This window comes from Drosophila tropicalis, unplaced genomic scaffold, assembly GCF_018151085.1.
Source record: "Drosophila tropicalis isolate 14030-0801.00 unplaced genomic scaffold, ASM1815108v1 contig_1009, whole genome shotgun sequence".
In the NCBI taxonomy this organism is placed as follows: domain Eukaryota; kingdom Metazoa; phylum Arthropoda; class Insecta; order Diptera; family Drosophilidae; genus Drosophila; species Drosophila tropicalis.
Window position 1 is genome coordinate 644,961 of NW_027172367.1, and position 23,856 is coordinate 668,816.

At 36.6% G+C, this 23,856-nt stretch overlaps 3 protein-coding genes and 1 long non-coding RNA gene across 7 annotated transcripts; 2 read left to right on the plus strand and 2 right to left on the minus strand.

The window, feature by feature from the left end:
- Nucleotides 1–67: 67 nt before the first annotated feature.
- Nucleotides 68–19,836, minus strand: LOC137586981 (uncharacterized). Of its 4 annotated transcripts, XM_068303209.1 has the most exons (6): nucleotides 19,668–19,836; nucleotides 7,880–8,009; nucleotides 7,706–7,767; nucleotides 6,787–6,961; nucleotides 6,339–6,586; nucleotides 68–1,039 (listed from the first exon to the last, which is right to left on the minus strand). In XM_068303209.1, exons 2-6 carry the CDS (start codon nucleotides 7,897–7,899, stop codon nucleotides 291–293), a joined length of 1,254 nt encoding a protein of 417 aa, XP_068159310.1. In that variant the 5' UTR covers nucleotides 7,900–8,009; nucleotides 19,668–19,836; the 3' UTR covers nucleotides 68–290. The 4 variants fall into 4 exon arrangements, with proteins under 4 accessions (XP_068159310.1, XP_068159302.1, XP_068159318.1 ...); XM_068303201.1 differs by lacking the exon at nucleotides 19,668–19,836 and having other exon boundaries at nucleotides 7,880–8,198; XM_068303217.1 differs by lacking the exons at nucleotides 7,706–7,767; nucleotides 19,668–19,836 and having other exon boundaries at nucleotides 7,880–8,198.
- Nucleotides 18,087–18,305, plus strand: LOC137587113 (uncharacterized). Its single transcript, XR_011033867.1, has 2 exons — nucleotides 18,087–18,137; nucleotides 18,199–18,305. It is a non-coding gene; the product is annotated as an uncharacterized lncRNA (long non-coding RNA).
- Nucleotides 19,837–21,156: 1,320 nt separating the features above from the next.
- Taf13 (TATA-box binding protein associated factor 13) lies at nucleotides 21,157–21,861 on the plus strand. Its single transcript, XM_068301141.1, has 3 exons — nucleotides 21,157–21,349; nucleotides 21,412–21,679; nucleotides 21,751–21,861. Exons 1-3 carry the CDS (start codon nucleotides 21,233–21,235, stop codon nucleotides 21,771–21,773), a joined length of 408 nt encoding a protein of 135 aa, XP_068157242.1. The 5' UTR covers nucleotides 21,157–21,232; the 3' UTR covers nucleotides 21,774–21,861.
- On the minus strand, nucleotides 21,824–23,497 carry Pyroxd1 (pyridine nucleotide-disulfide oxidoreductase domain 1). The gene has a single exon (XM_068301021.1). It carries the CDS (start codon nucleotides 23,301–23,303, stop codon nucleotides 21,849–21,851), a length of 1,455 nt encoding a protein of 484 aa, XP_068157122.1. The 5' UTR covers nucleotides 23,304–23,497; the 3' UTR covers nucleotides 21,824–21,848.
- Nucleotides 23,498–23,856: the final 359 nt, after the last annotated feature.

Below are 23,856 nucleotides of genomic sequence, written 5' to 3' on the forward strand. Positions count from 1 at the left end.
TTTAAAAGGACATAATGTTAAAAAATAAATCAGTACTTAAATTAAATTCCAAAGAATTCAAATTGGGTTGTATATGTAATTTTAAATAAACTTTATTTAATATCAATATATATAAGTACATGGAAATACTGTGGAGGGAGACACATGACATGCAGTCAATGAAAGGACTTTACAGGGAAACGGTCTTAACGTAAAACTTAAAATTTAGATAATACAACAATAAACAATTTGCTCTTTAAGTACGAACTAAAAATACGGAATATATGTACAGTAGTCCAGCCGTTAATGCGTTAGTCGACCTGTTTGGCCTCATCTCTATTCCGCTTGAATGAGACGGAATGGATGAGCAATGGGGGCAAATTTCCCCGCAACATTTGTAGTCGTTTGTTTTTCTCCGGGCGACGTATTTCATCTCTCGAACTAGATGAGGCGGCCGAAGTCGTTGCCACGGATGTCTGTGTGGAGATGGAACCCAGTGAATTGGAACCTGCCAGCATTTCGGAGCTCTGTGTCATGAGCATGGCCGATCGCCGGAAATACCGTGGCATGGAATAATCATCTTGGGTGGCCCGAGCAGCATTCGCTGTCTGAATGGAATACAGGCTCTGAGAGACGCGGTATTTCTCAATGGTCGGAGTGTCCTCATAGTTCTTGGGCAAGTTGCTGAACGAAATGGACGGAACTTCGGGAGTCATGCTAATCTGACTGCTGGTTATGGTTCCCGTGATGGAAAATATGTCCGTTTCACTGGCAGCCGATCGCACATGGACATTCATGTGAGGAACGCTTTTGGCGGAGCGCAAGATGCGTTTGGGAGTGGCCGACAAATGGGGATGCCTATCGATCAAGCGCGGTCGCAATATCACCTCATCCTTACTATCATCGCCTTCCTTCTCTTCGGCAATGGGATCGAACTTCATCGGTGACAGCGTTTGACTTCCCTCTGGCGAACTGTCTGCTGATGAGGGGGCCAATGTGAAGGTGATTCGTTTTTCTGGCGAAGATGCCTCTGGTTTCTTAGAGTCCGTCGAGTCTCCATCTATAAGAAGTGTGGAGAGAAAATACATATGAGCAACTTTCGAAAGTTAGTTTGTTCCTTGTGAAAACTGTAAACAGATTCTATAAAAGAGTTTGCGGGCAAACAAGATAAAGAACTAGAGTTCATGACAGATATGGCCAGCACTTGGCCTCGCAGCAAGGGATTAGTGTAAAGTAGATTCAGATTCCTCGTGGATACATTGAATACATCCAAACTGACGACATTTTCATGCAAACCTAAAGTTTAAAACTGGTGACCAAAGTCTAATAATCAATTTTTTTCTATTTCAGCAACTCAACAAAAATAACGTCATGGCTATAGGGAATCGGAACAGTCGGTCGGCAGTAATCTTCATTAGCATTATAAAATTAAAATCGACGTGATCGCTGACATGACGTGGGTAAATTACCCAACCGTCATACAACCGTGTGTACGTTCAGTTGAACGGAAATCGTCACATTGAAATGCCATAAAAGATAGCAAAACACACATTTTTTTTTGCCCAGTGTATACACTGAACTAGTAAATTATAGAGTCATTCACCACCAGCACAAAAACATTTAAAAAAAAAAAGTAATAATAAAAAAAAAACGTGATGAATAAGTGAATGCTGTTAAGGTAGAAAATGGCAACAACAAAAGTAGTTGCTCACCTCTTTATCTTCCATACAACAAAACAGAAGCTGTAAATTTATTAAGATATGTATATGTACATATGTAGATACACAATAGATATAGAATATATATACAAATGTATGTACGTAACACATGTTTTTATAGAGATGGCCGGGTCCTTTCAGAATTCAAACTAAATAAATGTATTTAAAACATTCTCAAAGACTCTAACAAACTGAGACTTCGTCTGATTAATTACCCAAAGTTTAGAAAACCGACGAATTTCCTTAGTTAATTGGATCATTTCTATAAGCTCTTCAGTAGCTAACTAGCCAGGTTTGGATATAAGTATTACATTAGAAGGAAGGAAATTGCCTAAAACACACACAAATTTGACATAATCATTAGTAGTTTTAGATTACTGCTCATTTTGCTGAACATGTTCACTTGTTCTTTTCTTCGGAGAGAGTTAACTCACTCAATTTGTTCACTGATTGACTTCCCTATTCAGTTAATCAGTTGCTCACTTGTTCAGTTGCTCAACGTAAGGATTTTGACATCGATTTTCATATTATTAATATAATTTGTTAGTATTAGTTAGTGAATAAAAAAGAACGAGTGAAAAAGAACAACAATTGAAAGAGAACATGTTCAGTTGCTCAGTTTAGTAATCAATACTTTTTGTTCACTCACTCATGACTAGTGGATAGATAGACTGATTTGAACAGGCGTGTCCTCACATATTAGGCATTAAAAGAAAAACACTTTCAAAACTTCCACTCGCAAAGTAAGTTTTAAGATAAACTTTTCTGTATTAACAATACAAATCATTCAAAACGATCTAAGGAATTTTTGATGATGGATAGACATATATTTATATAAAGAGTTTAGATATACTTTAACATACTAAAGAACTGATAGCCGACCTATTGTTAAATATATCTAATCATGATCGTAAGTTTTCTGAGAATGTCTCCGATAACGACTTATTTACTTATGAAGTATCTCAATGTATACATACATATGTATGTCCCTTTAGTATAATCTTTCATCACCTCAATGACAATTTTGATCAGAATCTGAGACACTAAATACTTGTTCCAAAAAGTAAATGTGTATGACTAAAGTTGAAGATTTGATTTGAATTATGTCACATTTTGGCAAAGACAATGGTTATTATCGTTTATTTCAAATTGATTGATACCTGTCATATAGATTATACAGACTATCACTTGAATCAAACCTCACTGTCTTCAATTTTGCAATGGTGACATCAACGTACCAAGTCCGCAAGGTTATGAACTCTCAATTCTTTCAAAGGGGCCGGAATTCTGGAGTTAAGAGCCTTGTGAACTATTGATATTAACAGCAAATCGATAGGATAATGATAGACGATGATATCAAATACACTGTGAGTATCTGAATATAATCTTGACCTTTCTGCTTTCATCCCCCTTAAGAGAGGGGAGCAAATTTGGCGCATTTGCGACTCCAACGTCGCTGGAATGCGAAATTGCAAAATCGCCTTCTTGTCATCTTTATCAGTGAGGTACAAATATGGTTTCGTTTTTTTTTTTTTTTTATCAGCTAACAAAAATAAAGAAAAACTGATTTACGTGCTGCGAGTATTTTCTGTTCCGAACTGTTTGCCAAAGAGAGTCGCGAGAACGACTCGATAGAAACAACCTGATTATAAGTAACATGGACTGGCATTATCTGCTCCCCTGACTATATAAATACCTATCTATTTATGTACATATGTATGTACATACATACATATATGTTGGAATACTTATTGGAATATACTCTTCGATGTGAGCTTACTGTTTATTTGTTGTTAACAATTTTATGTACGGGAATCTCGATACTGCGAATCGAGTTAATGATGTGGGTAATCGGATTGTCATTGCCCCATCATTGATTAGACCCTTGGTATAGTATATTTACTGCTTAATTTGCTCATTAAATGCACAGAATTATGATAAAACGCTTCTGGGTTAAAGCAAAAACAAAAATAAATAATGACAATAAATTGCCATCGTCTCGCTGATCTCGGTCGGGTTTTATCACTTGCGATAAGCCATTTCTGGAGTGACGCAAGTGGTGAAGATGATCGGGGGGGCTGGAGCAGATGGTGACAAAAAGAAGCGCCAAATGTTATGACCCTCTCCCACTCCCACCCTCTGGACCGATAACCAGTATTATATACACAAGACAAACTCTGCGTCACTCCAATAAAATCTTGTTAATTAAATTTAGACTCGGATCGTATGATTCCACATTCGTTTTTGGTTCATTTCCTGAATTTGCGAGTGGAAACCGCAGTGGAAATATTTTCAAATTAGGAAGTTATCATATGTACCTATACAATGTAATTCCAAGAAACTCAAATTTTATACGAATGCAGTTTTGGGTTCTTTTGCTCTAGCAAAGAGAACTGGTCCATTCTGTCAGAGATTTCATGCGCAGATTGATCAATCAGAAAGACCGAGTTTATATAGCATTTCTCACCCATATCGGACTACTATATTAATTAGCAAAAGATCTTTAAGCAAAGTAGTTTTAGTTTAACAAAAACCATCTACTACTTTGGCTAATAATGATGAAATCTGTACGATTGTTTGCAATTTGGGCGATACAAGGAATTATATTTCAGATCGTCATGAACAGGTGTAGGATGAAAATTCCTGTTGGAGTATAGTTGGAATAAGATTTCAAAGCTTCTGAATCAATCGACTGCGAGAATAACTTGCCATGGGGTTGGAATTTGAAGCTAGGAATATCCTTGAAGTCTCTTTTGTGTCTCACTCTATTTAATATGAAAGTATCTAAAGCTGTCCATCTAAATAAAAAACAGCAACTTTTCCTCTACGGCAAGGATATTTAACGGACATAGACGATACTATGCGTAGTACGTTCAAGTGGCTCCTACGAACACCAGGACAAAGCCTGTTACGCGCGAACCCAAGCAGATACCTGACCACCTCCAACCCGACTTTCTTTTCTGCAGTAATGTTGAATACTTCGAATACACTTAAAGTGTCTTGAACTATTTGTAATATTGCGGAAACAAGTTCATTTTCGGAATTAGAAACGGCAAATTATCCTAAAATAGGATATGATATCCTTGCCGTAGAATTGCTGTTGACCTGAGCAATCTTCAAATAAGGACTCTCACAATAGTTCTCTTGGCTGTTAAACTAACTGAGAAAGTTAAACTGAATCGGACGGACAAGTATACGGACGTGACTACGTCCATTCTGTGTGATTCAGTGATCCAGACTTTATCTGTGAATTGAATACAAAATGTCGAAGCTGATTATTTCATTCGACATTTGTTATCATCTTCATTTAAAGATTATTAAACAAATTTGACTGATTGTAAAAATTGATTTCAAACTCTTTCTCTTTTTTATAATGAAGGATTCCCAAAGGCATGAGTTTTTAAATTAAAACTAAGAGTCCAATGGACCAAATTATCAACTATTTGTTTTCAAAGGATCAACGCAAACTAAATAAACTTATTATCTTCTAGATAACATAGGAACGATCCGTCCTGAAGAATCGATTGAACAATTTGTATGACTCAAACATTTACATGGGCCATGTACTTCAGGCCAAAAACTGTTGCCATTGGATGAATTCCATAAACATTTTTCAGCCACCGACGATTACGAGATCTCAGCTGGACAGCTTAATGCAGTTTGCACATTTTTCCCATCCATTACACATAAGTTAAATGCATTGCTAGTAACCGATATGTAATTATATAATGATCTCAAGCAATTAGTCAATCTGAAACTGTTGACTAATGCATACAATGTGCAAACAACGCAAAGTAAGCCACAAACAAAATGAAAAACGGCGAATACATATGTCAGATAGGAAAAATGTGACTAAGGGAAGAACAATTTTTGCATATAGAATGTCAAAGTTAAGAACCCAAAGAATATTCACGGTGATCGACAGCAGCTGGGATTAGTTTTTGTTTTCGATTTGTTTGGTTGATAATATTTTGTTAGCATTTCTTTTTTTTTCATTTGGTTCTTTTGTTTTTTTTACTCACATTATAAATTAATCAACTAATATACGTTAACTAGGTCTAATGATTACAAATTACAAGGTCTATAAGCAAAGTCCATGACGAAATACGTGTGTGTATACATATGTATGTGTAGTACTTTATGTGTGTAGGAGACTTAAAACTAAACTAAGTACAAAAGGGGCGAAAGGAGGGGGCTTGAAGGGTGGGGCTACTTACTTACAATACAAGTAATACTAAAAAGGCTGAAAATAAACAATTTCATTGTTGACCTACACGACGATTTCACTCGATAAATAAAAAAAAAAGAAAAAACACTTACTGGCAAATTAAGTAAATAGTATTAAGTCACATTTTGCGTCGAGAGGTTTCGTTGTCGTTTCCGTTCGTAGTCCCCTTTTTCGTTCTACATGTGTATCTTTGGCATGAATACTGCAGAAAAGTATCTATAAAAACAACCCTCAATCTATGTATCTCGGAATCTGAATATCTCAACTCAAGTAGAATTTAACCTTGGGCACTCCGCTGGAGACAATGCTACTACTGCGTGTGCTTTTACCACTAGTTCTGCCACCCAAAAGGGGTGTATGAGCATGGCTACCCGAGCCGTGGGCATGGCCGTGGCCATTAACCACGTCATTACCTAGGCCAGCACCTCCCTCCAGGCGTCGCAGCAGCCGATCCTGATCACTCATTCGCGGAGTGGTTGGCATCTCCTTATTGGGCGAATGGATGCCAGGCAAATATGTCTTGGTGCTGATGCGATTCAGTTTGGTTGGCTGATGGTCCTGGAAGATCTGGGAGTTGGCGAACACGGCCAATATTTCCGGACCCAGCATGGGAACGTTTGTCTGTGTTTCGCGACGAAAGTCCTCCTCGTGGTTCTTGCCACTAACATGAAAGATAACAGAAAGGGGAGGCAAGCAAATGAATAAGTTAAATAAGTCAAATTGCATGTCAATACACGAGCTTCAATTTATCACTAAATCAGTGTGTCAGTTCTTCACTCTCTGTCCAATGATCTATTCGATTCTCCACAAAGATGTGCGAAAAAAAGACCGACTATACATATTTAAGCTGGCAATTAGTACCTCATCAGTCCCAGACCCAGGCCGGAGTTGCCTCGTCGCATTGGCTGATCGCAAATGGGCTGTGGTACGGTTAGCAAATTGTTATTATCCGCCACAGTGGGTTGAATGCGTCCAATAATGGTGCCATTTTTCTGGGATGCCAAAAAGTCTTCGTCGTCCTCGGGATTATAGTTGGCTGGAATGAAAAACTTGGCAATTAATTTCACATGTTCACGTTTTAACAATCTTTCTAATGACTATATATACATACATATATTATAATTAAGCCGTCTTTAAGGTAAAACAAAATTACTAGTAAATCATGACACAGCTAAATAAAAAACTCTTTAACTTGTTCTAGAATCTTCTGTAAGATGAAATTTATCGCTAAAAATACAACTCTTTCTTAAAGTCATGTTTAAATATAATAACTTTCAATTGCCAAAACACAATTTCCTTTCTATTTCAATTTCTAACTGGCAACACCTTAAACAGATACTTTCCTTCTCGTATTTCGCAAAGTAAACAAACTTCATTGTTTATCTAAATATCTCTAACACGTTATTATGATAGAGTGTAGGCCACATTTCCAAAGAACTTAATACAAACTCCATTTGTGGCAAGACAAAGGCAAAATACGCAATACTCCACATCGATTGCCCTTGAGCAGGTGTATTGATCGGCCATAAAAAAGTCGCAAATATTCCATATTCAATTTCAAAAAACATCAGTTTCTTTTCTCTCTTCTGCCTGTTTGCAAATGCCAAACACGTAAAGTCGTACTCGTACTCCAACTCGTACCCGTACCCGTACCCCAAGGCGCAACATTGTGCGTTCGAGATCTACATTTTTGACGAGCTCCACTAGGTACATACATACATACATACTTAGGTATGCACATATGTACATATACTTGTCATCTACGAGCGTTAAAAATTACCGATCGATTCATCATAGCAGAAACGCTCCTCAATGCAATTCCAGTAACAATCTTCCCAACAGCTGAAAAACCGTTTGAATTCAAAGTGTCAGTCAAGCAAAATTGGGAAAGAAAATACAAAATTTTAAAGCAAAACAAAATAAAAGAAAAGAAAAAACAAAGATTACTACTTACTTCTGAAAGCAGCGGCACATTTTTGTTCAGTTGCTCCGCAAGGCTTGGATAAGGTTGCTTTTTTTTTATTTGGTTAGTTGGTCGTTGTTGTTGCTTTGTGACGAAATGCTTCGATTTTTGATTTAATTTTCTGTTGAAGAAAATTACATTTATATTGCTGGCCTGTGACTCGTTTTCGAAAAAAAGTGTTTCGTGTTGTTGCTGCTTTCAGCAACTTTGTCGATTTCGTGACGCAGCGTGGAGGAGGAGCTTGGAGCGTGGCGACCGCTTGACGTTTTATCGGCAACTAAAGTGCCCCCCCAAAAAAAAGTACGAGTATCTGTATATATCGCAGATAGCCCGGTGAGCTCTCTCTCTCTCTCTAAGCCACGTGTGTGCGTGTGTGTGTGAGTGAGTACGTGATAAAAGTGAGCTGATATTGTTGGTCTGGGGGGCTTCTTCTGCTCTTCGATTAATTCATTCACGCGCACAAGCTTTGATCGGGTGCCGGAGTCGGGTCGGTCTGTGGTACCAGTTTGAATTTTTTTTTATGTCTTAGAGAAGGTCGCAGCGAGATTTGTGAGAGTGATTTGAGATTGATCGAGCATGCTTTTTATGATATGTAAGTGTCAAATTTTAGCTGGCTGGAGAAGAGGGAGGAAAGAAAAGCTGAAGAGAGAGAGCGCTTAGCGAAAAGCTTTCGCCAGATTTCTCTCAAAGACGCTTAGTGTATGTCTCTCCCTCTCTCTCACTCTGTCGCTCTCTTGCTCTTTTGATGTTGTGGTCTCAGTTTAATGTTCTCTCTGTTTTTCGGATTTAACTGTGTGCACAGTGGTAAAAAAGAGTTTGAACATTATTCAATTCTTTTTTATTATTGAAATATTTAAAACTAACTGAACTGAAGTTGTCAACTCAAAAGCATGGACAATAATTTTATACTTTTTAAACTTTTAGGAATCAATGTTCACTGTATATGTATGTATCTGTTGATTCCTTTCAGAGTATTTCAAACCTTGTCCCACTGTAACCTGTTGGCACAATGTGACACACCTGCAAAGGCAGCAATCACAAGCTTTGCTTAACTTGTTGCAATTTCAACTTTTGTGTTGATATTCCGTTTAACTTATATCAAGTAAACTGAGACAAAAATACAAATACATATGTATGTATGAATGTGAGTGTATCTGTGTGTATCTCTCTGTGTGTGTGTGTTTGTTGTTTGCGTTCACTTAGCACTTTTGAACGATAAGGCGCTAAAGAGTCTGCAAATTGAGGCCACATTCCCCAAGCCAACGGCACAGGTGAAAAATAGGAAATAAGAAACATTTTCTAGCATACTTTTGGGCGGCATTTCTTTTTAAGTTAATTTCTTGAATTACCAGGGATTTTAAATGTGACTAATTGTAAGAAATCAACCGTTTTAGCATTATGCCAGATATACATATGTATCAGTATATATGTATGTATGTGTGTGCGTGTGTGTATGGACATTATAAGTATTCTTTGAGTTAATCAAAATTTGCTTATCTATATGTCTTTTGTGTAAACTCAGTCCGATAAGGAAATTGTATCGCTTTGATAAGTAAATTGATTTTTAATGTCTTTTGGAATTTATGAGGGATTTCTTTGCCCTACAAATTTAAAAAACGCCATTCGTACTACTTACTATAAACGTTACATATACTATCTAAACGATTGGGAAATTTAGCTTTATTAAAGTGTCAAAACTCGTCCGACTTTTTGTTCTTCTTCCACTTTGGTTTATCTGGCTCTAGAGTGTATTACCTAGAACGTAATCTCTGAGTGCAGATAAGTAACAGTGGGTATCATTTCGTTCTTTCAGGCCCCAGAGGTGTGAAGTATATTAACCAAATAAACAAAGCTATCATTCAACCAAACATTATTCAGTTCAAAGATCATCGGCATCATGTGAATCGACTAAAACGCCAATTACAGCATAAACAATCAATTGAGAGGTTTTGACAAAACTTCGACGAATTCATCATGGCTGGAAAGTCATTAAAGACCATTCGACGAATCGCCTCGAAACCCATGTGCCCCAACAATATGTAATTGAATGTCAATCAGTGTATTGTGTTTCCCCCTTTTATTCGTCTCTCTGATATTAATAGTGTTCATTGTCTTTTCTCTGCTGTCGTTTCTTTCGTTGTCATTAAATTTGTAATGCAATTTGCTGGCACTTACACGTTTTGTGCGTGTAGCGCATTTTGAACCTGATTTATCTGTTATACAATAACACTCAGTCGTTGAAACACGAAAAACTATAGTCAACTGGCTGGCAAGAGCGATCGGTTACAGGTTGATTTCCAATGCAACTGACGATCAAATTATTGTTGCAGTGTCTTTTACAGGTTGTTATGACAACAAAATCATCAAACCGACACAGTAAAAACTATGTCGAACGAACAGCGGCAGAGGACGAAGTTTTGTCTACTCAAGATTGAGTTGGAGCTCATGGGAGTATACAATGTGGTCCTCAATCAAAGCCTTTATTCTTATTTTCCCTTTTACTAGTAGAAAGCTACTTGAAATTCGTTACAGTACATTCGGGTGTGGATTGTGATTTGTGTGTTTCAAGAGTCTAAAAATGCGACATTCTTAGTAAACGTGAAAAATTCACTTCTACCAAATTCAGAGATATTAATTAAAACCAAAATTCAAGTTCTAGGTACATAAATACTAGACCAGGCACTCGTGCCATCTCCCCCTCACGCGTTGGTTTCGCTAGACGGAGACTGTGATACCTAGTCCCACGTTTCGGCTTTCAATGATTCCTGGAAAGAGTATTGCATTTTCTACAATTTACCACTAATAATTTATTATGAATTTTGAGAGTATTATTAATAACAAATAGATAGAAAAGCATAAACACTTTAGATTTATGTTTCCTTGTCAAACGATTTCAACGTTTACAATTGGCTCAATTTCATTTAATGGCGTTCTACCAACTACGAAAGTTGGACAGTTTGAACTGCATAGTCAGCCAAGTTGTTGTTCGAATTAGCTACATATGTATGTATGTGCTAGATAAACTAATAATAAAAGTTCTATGGACTCCATGAATGACAAAATCGAATCCCTTTCCCAGGAAATACATATATACATTAATTATACTCTCATGGTCTAAAAGAATAAGTTTCTACCAAAGGAAATTGTACACTTTAATCGAATTAGAATTTTAAGTGCTTCGGCTATACACTATGATCATGTCACATGCTCGATCGCCATATTAACTTCTTTTTAATAAAACTGTTTGTGTATCACTTAAATGTGTGTCAATTGCTTTTTTTTTAATGAACAATTATAATTATTATAATTATTTGTCCTAGTTAAAGATTCTGCCTGAGGATTATTTATCTTTACTATTGTGATTTCGTATTAATGCGCAGATCTTTTTGTATCGACTTCACTTACAATTAAGACTTTTGGGTTGGACAAAGAAGAGATAGTCCCACCAAAACTGTTGACTTTCATAAAGAGGATACATTGTTACTTCATGGATAAGAATTGTCTGAGCTATAGCTTTAACTGCTTGTAATCGAATGAGTTGACTTTAAAAGGGTGACTAGTGCATAGAAAGCCTCAATGTAACTCTAATTGTGTACTAAAGAAGTGTAAGTAAGTAAGAAGTCATCAATAGGTATAAAATACTTTTCCAACCACTACACTATCTGGAGTAGCGATGCCACAGGTTAACGTCCAACTTCGCCTTCATGGCCCAACTTATGAAAAATCGTTTAAAACCATAACATCGATATTTTTAATCCGAAGTTGATAGTTTTTGGTTGCCAGATTTTGGCAACAAATATTAGTATGTATATTAGTATTTACATACTACATCAATCTGCATACCAACATTTAGTGGCTCTATCTCTTATAGTCTCCGAAATTGAGTTGTTTATATAGCCGGGCGGACAGACCGTTCGACTCAGCCGCTGATCCATATACATAGGTATATACTTTATGGGGTCGGAAAAGCTTCCTTCTGTCTGTTACATAAATTTTGGCTATTTCAATATGCCATTTCACACTTGGTGTAATAAATAATATGGACTAAATTGTTTTTTTTAGGGATTCCTAGTTTAGTTTGTAGAAACTGTTAAGTCTTTGGGAATGGAATGAAGTAATGAGATATATCAAGATACACAAGTGAAACAAATATTTCAAATATAAGACTAAATATATGTATTAAAAATTCCTTTCAAATGCTTCGAATTTTTAGCATATTAATGTGTCGAAATTGATTGTAATAAGTTAATAATTGGAGAAGACAACAGTTTTTGTTCAAATTACGGAGGGCGGCGTTGCACAAATTTGAAATAAACTTGACCCAATCGCTCACTAATCGAGTTTACATAACAAATTTGGTGACTCTAGCACTTATAGTCTCTGAGATCTAATTGTTCTCTTGGTCAACTTTTAAAGTACAAATATCTGTCATACGTCAGTCCGTTTATCAATATGGCTATTCGTTTTGTCTTATGAAAAGCATTGAAATAAACATCGAAACATGACTAAGTTTTATAAATTTGTATGTACATATGTATGTATGTGTGTGTTGATTAAATGAGGCGATACACAGCCCCCAGGTAAGCATTTGTCCTGGTGTCGGGTGGCACCTTAAGTAAGTGAGCCTAAAAGAGTTGTTCGCTAATGTTTATGCTGAGAAACTGAACCAATGACCAATGTGAGACTCTGAACCAAATGAGTAACTTGACTCACTTCAAAAACAATAACAAGTTAACATGTTCAGCTAAATGAGCACTGCTCACCCCATTCTGACTTGTACAAATGTTGATAGATAGATCATTAGGAACGATTCTGATAGATACTTATCTTGAACAAATCTTTTGATAATGTTATCAACCAATGATAGACTACGAATATTTGGTTTGTATCGATTTAAAGAAGCTCTCTGATTGGGCAAATAAAGACATCTACACGAATTTTATTAACTTTTTGCATAAGTAGTTGTTTTTCTATTACATTCAACCTATTAACTAATTAATTAAACTTTATGATCCGGTTTAACTTAAATCATGAAAATGCCTACAAAGTACCTGAAAAATATACACTACGGATAGATTACGTTAATGATGATTATCTATCAATGCGAGCAAGTGACTCCAGGTATGTAGACATATCTTTGAATGTGTCTGAAAGGGCCCACTTTTCTCTTAGCGGCTATAAAAAATCTGTGCTAAAGCAATTGCCATAAATTGCAATTAGCTTTGAGACAAGTCAAGCAACTCTCTGTGAATCAATTAAAACATTTGTTTGTGCAACAAATAATTGACAAATGGTTCGCCCTAAACACAGAATTAAATTGGCTTAGTCAGTGTTTTTTCTTACGGTTGGGGATAAAACTGCTGCTTGCATTATTTTAAGTCATCTGCCGATAAAGATCTCGGATATAATGAGCATTAAAGCTCGCAAATTGCAAGTTTTGTCGAAAATACGAAAAAAATGCCAGTTCATTTAGTTGAAACCTTTTTTAAAATGGAGGTTTCATACCCTTACCTGAAACGGGTATATTTAGTGTGATCAAAAGTCCGTCAAGTTCGTCCGTCAACAAAATCAATTGATTTTATCATATCACCTAGCCCATACCAACTGTTTATCTGTGTTTTTACAGAGTATTCAGTCTGCGGCATGGCCGAAGTTAACTTGTTTTGCCTTTGAACTTAGCTGGAATCGCATGGCAAAGCGAATTTGGTAAATTACTTCCGTACAGTCAACACACAACAACAAAACAGAAATGAAACAGACAGACGGCCAACAATGAAGTGAAATTATGGTTTACGATTTCAGGGAGTCACTCGAGCGTTGCATGGGCTAAGCGCTGAATTCTTTTTTGATTAAGCCCACAACTAATAATTGTGCTTGTGTATCTATCGGGGCATAATACAATTTCTAGTTTCCCATAGTTCGGATTGTTGGCAAACATTCAAATTTATGGGTCTAATGCAACTGCATTTCGATTTCGGTATTTCCAGTTTTGAAACTCAAATCTTTTAAGTCTTTATTAATTGTTTGTTCGACAGATCTCCTCAGTTTGATAGCTCCGCCTCAGTCTTGTTCATATTTTACGATCAGCAAACAAGTTTTATGGCAAAAATATAAATATATACATTCATACATACATCGTCTATAGATTATCTTGAATCGTCCACTGGGAAAACACTGTTCCCAAGTACAAAAAAGTAATTACAACTGAACGCTTCATTTTGTCACAACGACATTTATATACCCTAAATCTAAAAATAAAGTTATGTCTCAAAAGGTTTCAAAAAAAGATGTAATTGGAATTTAAAAATAAAAAAAGTAAGTTCAAGGTTTTTTCCGCACAAAAAATGTAAGAAATAGGTAAAATTTCAATGCATCCCGATTAATTTCCAAATTGGATTAATAAATATTTACATAGACTTTGTGAGTTATTGTTAAAGCTAACTACTTAGTATTTATTATTCCGACTCAAGTCCGCTAAGTGGAAATTCAAACTCGACTCACACGATTTTATGGAGAGTCAAATTCATTGACATCAATTGACCAATTGCATTATATTTCAAGTAGAAAGTCAAAAACAACTTCTAAATTTAGAAACAATGAATGGAGAATGAAAAACTTATGTAAATGACTGTGAATAAACTATTCAAACTGATTTGGAGACCTGACTAACTAGTAAAAGTTCATGTGTTTGCAAAACAATTTTAAAATCGAGCATTCTAATATTTGCAAGCTAAAATTAAGACTGATATGATAATTTATTAGATCAACAGAGTTCGAAGCGCGTGCGTTTATTTTCCAGAAAGGGGGGGACTGGAAAAAAACAGTTTAAATTATTCCAGAATGGAGTTTTCAATCAACTGCCTAAAAGAGGGCCTTGTGGTTGACGGGGAAAAGCGAAGAAAACTACAAGGGGGAAAGGCAAAACTTGCTCGATTGCATTTCCAAGTCTCAAACTCGATCGGTGTGCGTCCAACTTAAAACCACTTGACTTGATGTCATGTCTGAAACTGTCACAGTCCAAAAACAAAACGACAGAAACAAAAATGGGGCCATTGCACGGCATGGGCCATGAGGGGCAACGGCTATTGACACCTCGTCGATCGAAGGGGGAATGTAATGAGTAGAAATTCTGAAGCCAACTTTCAGTGTAAAGCAAATATTGAGTTGCCTTTCAGCGATGTGTGAATAAGTCAATTTGCCAAGCGCAATTACATGATCAATAACAAGAAGTAAGTAAACAATGCCTAAATCTTCAAAATCAACGAAATTTAAAAAAAAATGTAAATACAAATAAGAAATGGCGTCGAAACGCCTTAAGTTTACTTTGCACCAAGAAGGAAATTTTATTTAAATCTTCTTAAGTTAAGATTACAACCAAAAGAAGATAAGTTCAAAGACATCAGGAACTACTAATTGTAAGTTACATCATCCTCAGACTTTGCTAAAAGAACTCCAGACTTGCAATTGCCATGTGTTCAAAGCTAAAACCTGTTGGGAATTGCATCTAAATAAACACGGGTTAAAAGCAAGGTTTGACTTTAATATCAAAAAGGTCGTAATTTAAATAGATAAATATTCTAAATCAATCAAGATTTAAAATACTTTCATATTAATGAAACAAATCAGAACTCGAAAATGAGATTTCAAAATCTAGATTTTATTTTCATACTAGGCACCCATCGGATGAAATGGTATATTAAAGTTGCCGAATTGTATGTAGCAACAAAAAAAACTTTTTTGACGATCTGAAAGTTTTTTATGGTATATTTTTGATCAGCAGACATGTTGATTTAGCCATGTCAGTCTGTCCATCCGTCTGAATGACCATTATGATTTCTGATCTATTGCCTAAAAATACCAACGTCCCTTTCTTTTTCCTTTATCAAAACTATCACTCAATATACCAAATAAAAATTGGATTTAAGCTATGCATATTAACGTTTTTTACTAGATGGAGAATAGGGGCGTTATATATAGTAATTAACATTATCACTTAATATTGGTATTTTTTTTCACCAATTTTCAGTCGTTTTCGTATATTTTGGGTCCTAAAAGGATTTGGATCATATTTCCTTATTCGAAATAAGATTATGGGCAAAAAGTTAACAAAACTCAAAGGAAAAGATGAAAATGAAAATGATTTACTAATCCGATCCAGGCGATTTATTTTAAGTCTAATAGCTTTTGAACTGGTTGACGCTCCGACGGACAAAAAAGTGTCCTACAAATTGTTGCTGAATTAATAATATTTGGAAAGTAATATCTTGTTGAAATTAGTTTCCCAATAAAATATACACTTTTTCAAGCTCCACCTATTTTTTATGGAATCTAAAAAAAAAAAGCCCAGGCCATAAACGGACAATTAAACTTGCTATTGATATTTTTTATAACTTATAAATCAATCAGAAATTAATTTGTTAAGTTGTACAAAGATGTCATTTCAATAACTTGTTTTTTCTTAATTTTTCCCCAAACAGAAATTAAACCACTTTTTAATCCTACTAAAATCGATTTCCTTGCCTATTTTCGAGGAAAAGTTATTAATAAAAACATCGAACAGCAACACATTTCTTATATGCTTTTTAATCGAAAGTATTTTCAAATTTAATAACCGATCTTTATCTATTGTAGAGCAAAGATAAGATTTAATTTGTTTGAAAGAAAAAATGATTGTTTCTACAAAATCAAACTTTTAAATACAATCATTCTATCCTACTGATAAAAATGTCTGTCTAATATTTTAAAACAAAGGATAAAAGGGCCTCTCTGCTTCAAACGCGGATCTTAAGTTTCTTAAATATCTAGGTAATTAGCTAGATACTAATCTGACAATTAACTCGCTTAAGATCTCAAGCCGTGATCATTTGGATTGATCCTCAGAATACAGGGAGCCAAATAAAGTAGGTGAAACTTTAAGCGAATCTAGCTCCTCATTTTTGTGGTCATTTGAAGATGGTAATTCGGCAATTTGAGGGGAAAATCGTTCATTGTATATCGAAGTTTGCTCACCCCACGAGGATCCGCCACTAATATTTTATATGTACATACAGATTTGTATCTTGTAATACCCTTTTACAGACTCCTACTGCTTGGGAAGATTTTATCAATCTATAATCACAATATTATAGTTCTAATTAAACAACACGTTATGAATAATTGTGGTCAATTCATCTATTGTTTAGTTGGTATAGATAACTCTACATTTATACCACGCAGCCATAGGGTAAAGTGCTATATTAAAGTCACCAAAGTGTATGTAACAGGGAGAATGAAGCCTTTCCGATCACATAAAGTATATATAGTCTTCATCAGTATGAACAGCCTAGCGATTTCATACCAAATTAACCCTTAATAAACCCATTATCCTAGGTGGGTCATAAAGCCGAAGTTGGCGAGTTTGCTAATGCTTGGTGCATGGTATTCCAAAGTCGGCAAGAGAAACTTATTTTGAGACCTTGAGAAATTAGTGTCTTGCTCTTGGAAACTGTTTTCAGCCAACTTTTAGCCCTTGAGAAATTAGTGTCTTGCTCTTGGAAACTGTTTTCAGCCAACTTTTAGCAAGTTAGATCCAAAGTAAGTAAATTGAAAACGGAATGGTAATCTGAAAACAAATAGTTTGAAAAGTTTTCGTTTCAAAAAGTCGGATAAATGAATTAATTTAGAGCTCAAATCTGAAGTGACTTTTGATTATAGTATATAAACGCGTTTTTAATAGTTGCTGATTAGAATTCTCTGTGTAGAGTCGGAAGCCGTAGTTTACAATAAGGTTTTATTATACTCCATCGACTATGTATTTTCCGTACACGATGTAATTAGAGGTTGTTTCTTTTGTTGTTGCACTTAGTTGTGGGTCTCTAATTGTTTTTATATGATTGTAGATTGTACATGAAGTACTCAAGTAGTATTTAGTTTTGCAAAGCCTGTTAAATTGTGTTTTTGTAATCAAATATTTATAAAGCACTTTAGTCCTATCTTCAGACAGGTTTCCCAAATTGTTTATCAGGTCAGTGTGAGTGTGGACATATAGCCAAGGGAAGGGGAAGATGAAACACCTTGGGCAGGAGAATTGTTACACCAATCACGGAACTACATAAATCGGGATATTCTCATGACATTGAATGTTTCCATTTTATGAATGAACACAGAATGCTTTGTGTTATAGACAATTCTCACTTAATCGGTTAATAAGTATGTAGGTAGATATTTATCTCGGAGTTACAGTTCCGCCTTTTGAAGGCTGACACAAAGGGTGAGTCATGGGCGTATTAAAAAGTCATTTATTGAATCATTCATTACACGTTTCGTTTCAGAAGCTTCCTTAAAAGCAAAGCAATATACGATAAATACATATTTAATATAAAAATAAATGTACAAGTATGCATGTATGTGTGAGTCTACACATTGTTGGTAACAGAAATCTTAACGACGAGTTTTATCTGTATTCTGTGGGGACTAAATCACTTTATTGCTAAATATCTTTTTGGTTTTGTTTTGTTTTTGTTTACAGCCGACACTGAGCGATTGTTGGAGCCCCTTTGGCCTTATCAATAACGACAAGTGTCTGACAATTTTGGTTGTTTCTAATGCTGCCCGTTTCAAAAGTCGTGTGACCAATTTCGTCAATGCAGCTTTAGGCTGATATCAGATAGTGTCGTGAAAATAGGAAAGATAATCGATTAGATATACACGATGGTGAAATACAGAATTTAAAAAGTGAAAGACGTTTGGCAATTCCCAGATTTTATTCTAAAAAGGGAGAATGGCTACGCACTGCATAAAAGGAGATCGATTGAATCATCCATTGTTGGTAGTTGGAAGAGACTTTTTCAGTGATTCACTCTAAGCATTTCATAGGAAAAGGATGAATAATTCTCCAGCTTTTCAACTTAAAATGCAAATTCGACCATTTCCACATCTCTGTATTTCTACCTACATACCTAGGTACTTGTTTGTACGTACATATGTATGAATATATGTGTGTACCTTTTCTAATTGTATTTATTTTTTTGCTGTTATTAACAACTTTTATTGCCGTAGCACATGACAAGGCAAAGTCGGCTAAATCGCATAAAATCGCACATTTAAAAGTGAGTTTCAAATTTGATTTGTAATCAAACTTAATTGCACACCAATGTGTATGTGTGTGTGTGTGTGTGAAGGAATTTCGCAGAAATCGAGAAAAGTCAAGAGAGAGAGATGACCAAACCTGGATTGAATGAAACCCTGAGAGAGAAAGAAGCCGCACATATTTGTATTCCTTTTCAGGCCGCCAGACACAACGGTTATTTTGTATGGTGAGAGAGGGGAAGAGCGCCTGATGATGTTGGGAAGGCAACATATGTATGTACATACATTCTTATGCTAAATAATTGGCATTTAATAATAAGAGAGACTGAGAAATAAACATCTGCTGAGGGAGGGAGTGGGGAGGAAGGGTAATGGGCAAGTTGTCTTGGAGAACACGTTCAAGTTGTTACGGTCGTTGTTCTTGGAAAAATCACGCGGCATTTGAGAAGCCTTCAGGGTCAACAACGTGTTGCACAGTGTATGGTTTGAGTGTCTGTGTGTATGTGTATTCGCATATGATTATTTGTATTTCAAGTGCGTTTTCAATTACAGGTTCTTCAATACAATTCATACAATTCAGTCTCGAAAGACATTCACTTTACACAAGGCACAAAACAAAATTTTCGACAAATGCATGCGTCGGGCTCTACCCGCATCCGTTTTGCCTGCAAATGAGTCTCCTTTTTGCGACTCTTGGCTTTTTCACATTTACCTTGCAATCACTTTCTTTTCACTTGTTTGAGCAGCTTTTTGCGTTATTTGATTTATTTTATATATGTATGTATACACTTATTATAATTAATTTGTTTACATGAAAAACTTCACTTATGCATATGACAGAAGAACACCGAGTGAGTGTGATCCGCGCGCGCGCACATGTGGGAGGTACAACAGCCGTCGGTTAACTGAATCCGAATCAAAACTTCAGCAGCAACAATAACGCCAATCTGGCGGAAACGAATACAGGTGCCTATACACAATACATTCACACACTCGCACAACAAGCTTTCGTTTCGGAAGTTGGCCTAGGCCTGGTCCCCAAAAACCTAGACAATTCTTTGACCTTTTGCTGATTAAAGATCTGTCTTGGGTCTCTGATCTGTGGAAGCTGACCATCAAACAAAAACCAAAAAAAAAAAAAATAAATATATTATACTTATATAGACATCTTCGCTTATCACATGACGAAAATTGAGGAAAATTTACTAAATTTAATTTAAACAGTTTGGTAGAAGAATATCTGCGTTTTCAAATCATATTTTACATCATTGCTGAATTTGTATAAAACGACGATGAATTAAATAAGTTTCATTAATAATCGTCGTATTTATCTTAATATTATTATACCCTTGCAAAAAGGCTATATTAATTTTGGTCAGAAGTGTGCAACGCATAGAACGAAGCATCTCCGACCATACATTCTTGATCAGCACGACGAGACGAGTTCAAATAGCCATGTCCGTCCGTCCGTCCGTCTGGATCAACGCAAACTCCTCCTAGACCGTAAGAGCTACAGAGCTGAAATTTTGCACATAGGCAAAATTATATATACTGCAGGGGTTGTATATCTCGGATTCTGCCGGATCGGACCACTATATCATATAGCTCCCATACAAACCCCAAAGTCACGAACAGTGACTTTTCTCAATAACTTCGTTATTTTCTATGTTATTATCGTGAAACTTAATATTAGAGAGTTAATTACGCTTATAAACGACTGTGACAAATTTGATCAAGATCGGATGACTATATCATATAGCTCCCATAGGAACGATCGGTCGCAAACAGTGACTTTTGTAAATAACTTCGTTACTTTTAGCGCGATTGCTTTCAAATTTAACATTTGTTAGTTTAATATATATCTATATCATATAGCTCCCATAGGAACGATCGGTGGAAAACAGTGACTTTAATCAATATCTTCGTTATTTCCTATGCTTGTAGGCCATTCTTTCGCAAACATAAGCCTTTTTAGATAAAACGTTATTCCACATTGATGGCTAATAGGTAAGGAAAGAGTTACCACAAAATTTGCAAGGGTATACAAACTTTGACGCAGTCCCGGCCCTCTGGTTTATTTTTGAATGTAACAGACTATCAACAGAGCTCCAAAGTAATGCTGTTAAATTTAGCAGAACTGCAACAAAAAACTCTGCGGCGAATTTGCATTTACTTGCGGAGCGAATAAAAAGAAAAAATCGATAATAAATCGATGGTGTTATCGACGGACTTCCTAGCAATCTTGAAATAATAAATACGAAACCAAAATAAATTAAAATGGCTTCAAACAACATTGCGGAAGAGACTTTTGAAGGCGGAGAATTCCCATTTGATGATGAAGACGAGCAAATGGTGGCCGGCAGCAACTTGGGCAGGAAGCGTCTGTTCAGCAAGGTGTGCAGATTGATCCTCCACCACACAATTGTTTACTAAATTGAAATCTTTTACATTCGTAGGAGCTGCGGTGTATGATGTTCGGCTTTGGCGATGACAAGAATCCTTATACCGAGACTGTGGACTTGTTGGAGGATTTGGTAATTGAGTATATAGCGGAGACGACGCACCGTGCGATGGAAATCGGACGCACTGGGCGTGTCCAGGTTGAGGATATCATATTTCTTGTCCGTAAAGATCAACGTAAATATGCCAGAGTCAAGGACTTACTGACCATGAACGAAGAACTGAAGAAGGCTCGCAAGGCTTTCGATGAGATCAAATACGTGGGTGAGTATCTTGGTATATTGGCACAAGGAAAAAACTGCAGTTATTTAATTTTATTTGTTTTGTCCTTGTAGGGAACGAGGGAAAGCTGAAATGACAAAAACCCAAAAAACCAGCCGCAAACCACATTTAGAATTAAGGAAATAGTTACATTTAAAAGTAAATTTAATTTTTAATCAAAATAATCTTCTATATCAATGTCGGGATTAAGTATATCATCACCATAGGGCTCCAGATCTATGCCATTTAGTATAAGATTCTCACACGTTTCGGCTAGGTCTGTATTGCCTACGAGAATGGCTCCTCTTAGGCGATTGTTTTGCATGACAAATTTTATGTACTCTTTGTTGCGGGTACAGCGGACAAGCAGCTCATAATCTTGTCCCAATTCCTGGCCAATAAAACGCCCCAGTAGAACCACAGGATAGCCGAAAAGTTGTGTTACATGCCCAAACAATTCGAAACAGAAATCCTGGTATATAGTCTCTCCCTCAAAAGCTGCAGCCATACTGCGTCCGGCCATGGAACCCATTTGCCGCGCCTGTGTCCATAAACGCATTTGAAACCAGTGAGGAGCTGGTGACCAGGTAGCAGTACAAACATCCCCCGCAGCATAAATATCAGGGAGATTGGTCTGCATCATCTCATTCACACAAATGCCACCATCTTGTGAAATATTAAAGGAATGATCTGTCTCAAAATCATGGCGAGGTTGCACTCCCGTAGCGGAGACTATAAAATCACAACTTAGCTCTTCGAAATGGCCATCTTCATGGCGTAGCTTGATCTGTAGACCACCTTTTCCATTAGGATGCATACAATAATCATCTATGTGGCATTTATAGTGAATTTTTGGAGGGATTCGTCCCTTGTTAACAAGTCCACCACATAAATTGTAGCTCCTATGCCAGTCGGGGCCTAAAGCTGCTCTTTGCTTGCTTTCATCGTTTTCACTGGGTACGATCTCGCTATATCTGATTCTCTTTACAGCTGTTTCCGTTTGCGTTCCTTTAGCGTCCTCCTCCTCCTCCTTGACTTCACGTCGAGACACTTGAAAGAACTCTGCAGCCCCTGGATCGACAAACGTAGCTGATATATGACTGTCTTTGACTACCCAGTGGATTTGAACATCCTTCAGCTCATAGGCCAATTCACTGGCAATGCCTCCATTGCCCAAGATCAATACTTCCTTCGCCTGACCCAGTCTTTGCTGCAGGTCCAGCACCGAATCCGTATCTCGTATACCTATAATACATGCATCTTCCTGGTCCTTGCCCGCCCTTCCGGAATTAAACAGTTTCGGTGCTCCACCGGTGCAAAGACAGAGATAGCCATACTTGATGACCAATCCTTTCTTGGTGCGTGCCCAATGCTCGTTGCTATTGATGTACTCCAGCTGATCCACATGAGTTTCAAACTGAGCACGAATGTCTGATATGTTTTGCTCCTGTACATCGAATTTGTGCAAATAACGAGCAATGGGAACCAGATTCGTCACACTCTTCACCACGCTGGACTCGGTCAGCAGGAGAATGCTGGCCGAAGGACAGCATATGGCCAAGGACTCGGCACAGCTCACACCGGCTATCCCACCGCCCACAATCAAGAAATCACAATCACGGGACATCCTCGTAAACTACGGCCACAACAAGCGAGAACAGCTGTTCGAACAGCTGATTTCTACAGTGGGCAGTCGCCAACGAATTCCCCCCAAAATAACAACAAAAATGATTGATAAACACGAAAGAAGACGACATTTCTGCGAACATGTGCAGGTGCTCCAAGCATTTGGTTTCAGCAAAGTTTTGATTGCAATTGGAGCGCAGGCTCTTCTTTTTTTAAATCGATATCTTTGCGTGTATGCAGTGGCGTGTGGGGTTCGTTTCGTTCAAAAGGGGTTAATCGAATTCAGTAAAAGGATGTGAAATTTCGACTTACTATTTATAAAAGAACAGACAACACAATTGTTGAAGAAATTTGATTAAACGAAACGAAAGCGATTTCTTACGCTTACGGAGCTTAAGTGAAGACTTTCATTTAAGACTTCATTATCTGAAAAAGGGGTTCACAAAAGGGTATTTTGTGGACGAAGTGAAAAGGAACACGATTTAATTTCGATTACAGTCAAAAAAATGTATTGTTATTAGCACCAAAATCGATTTTTCAGTTTGGAACATTTT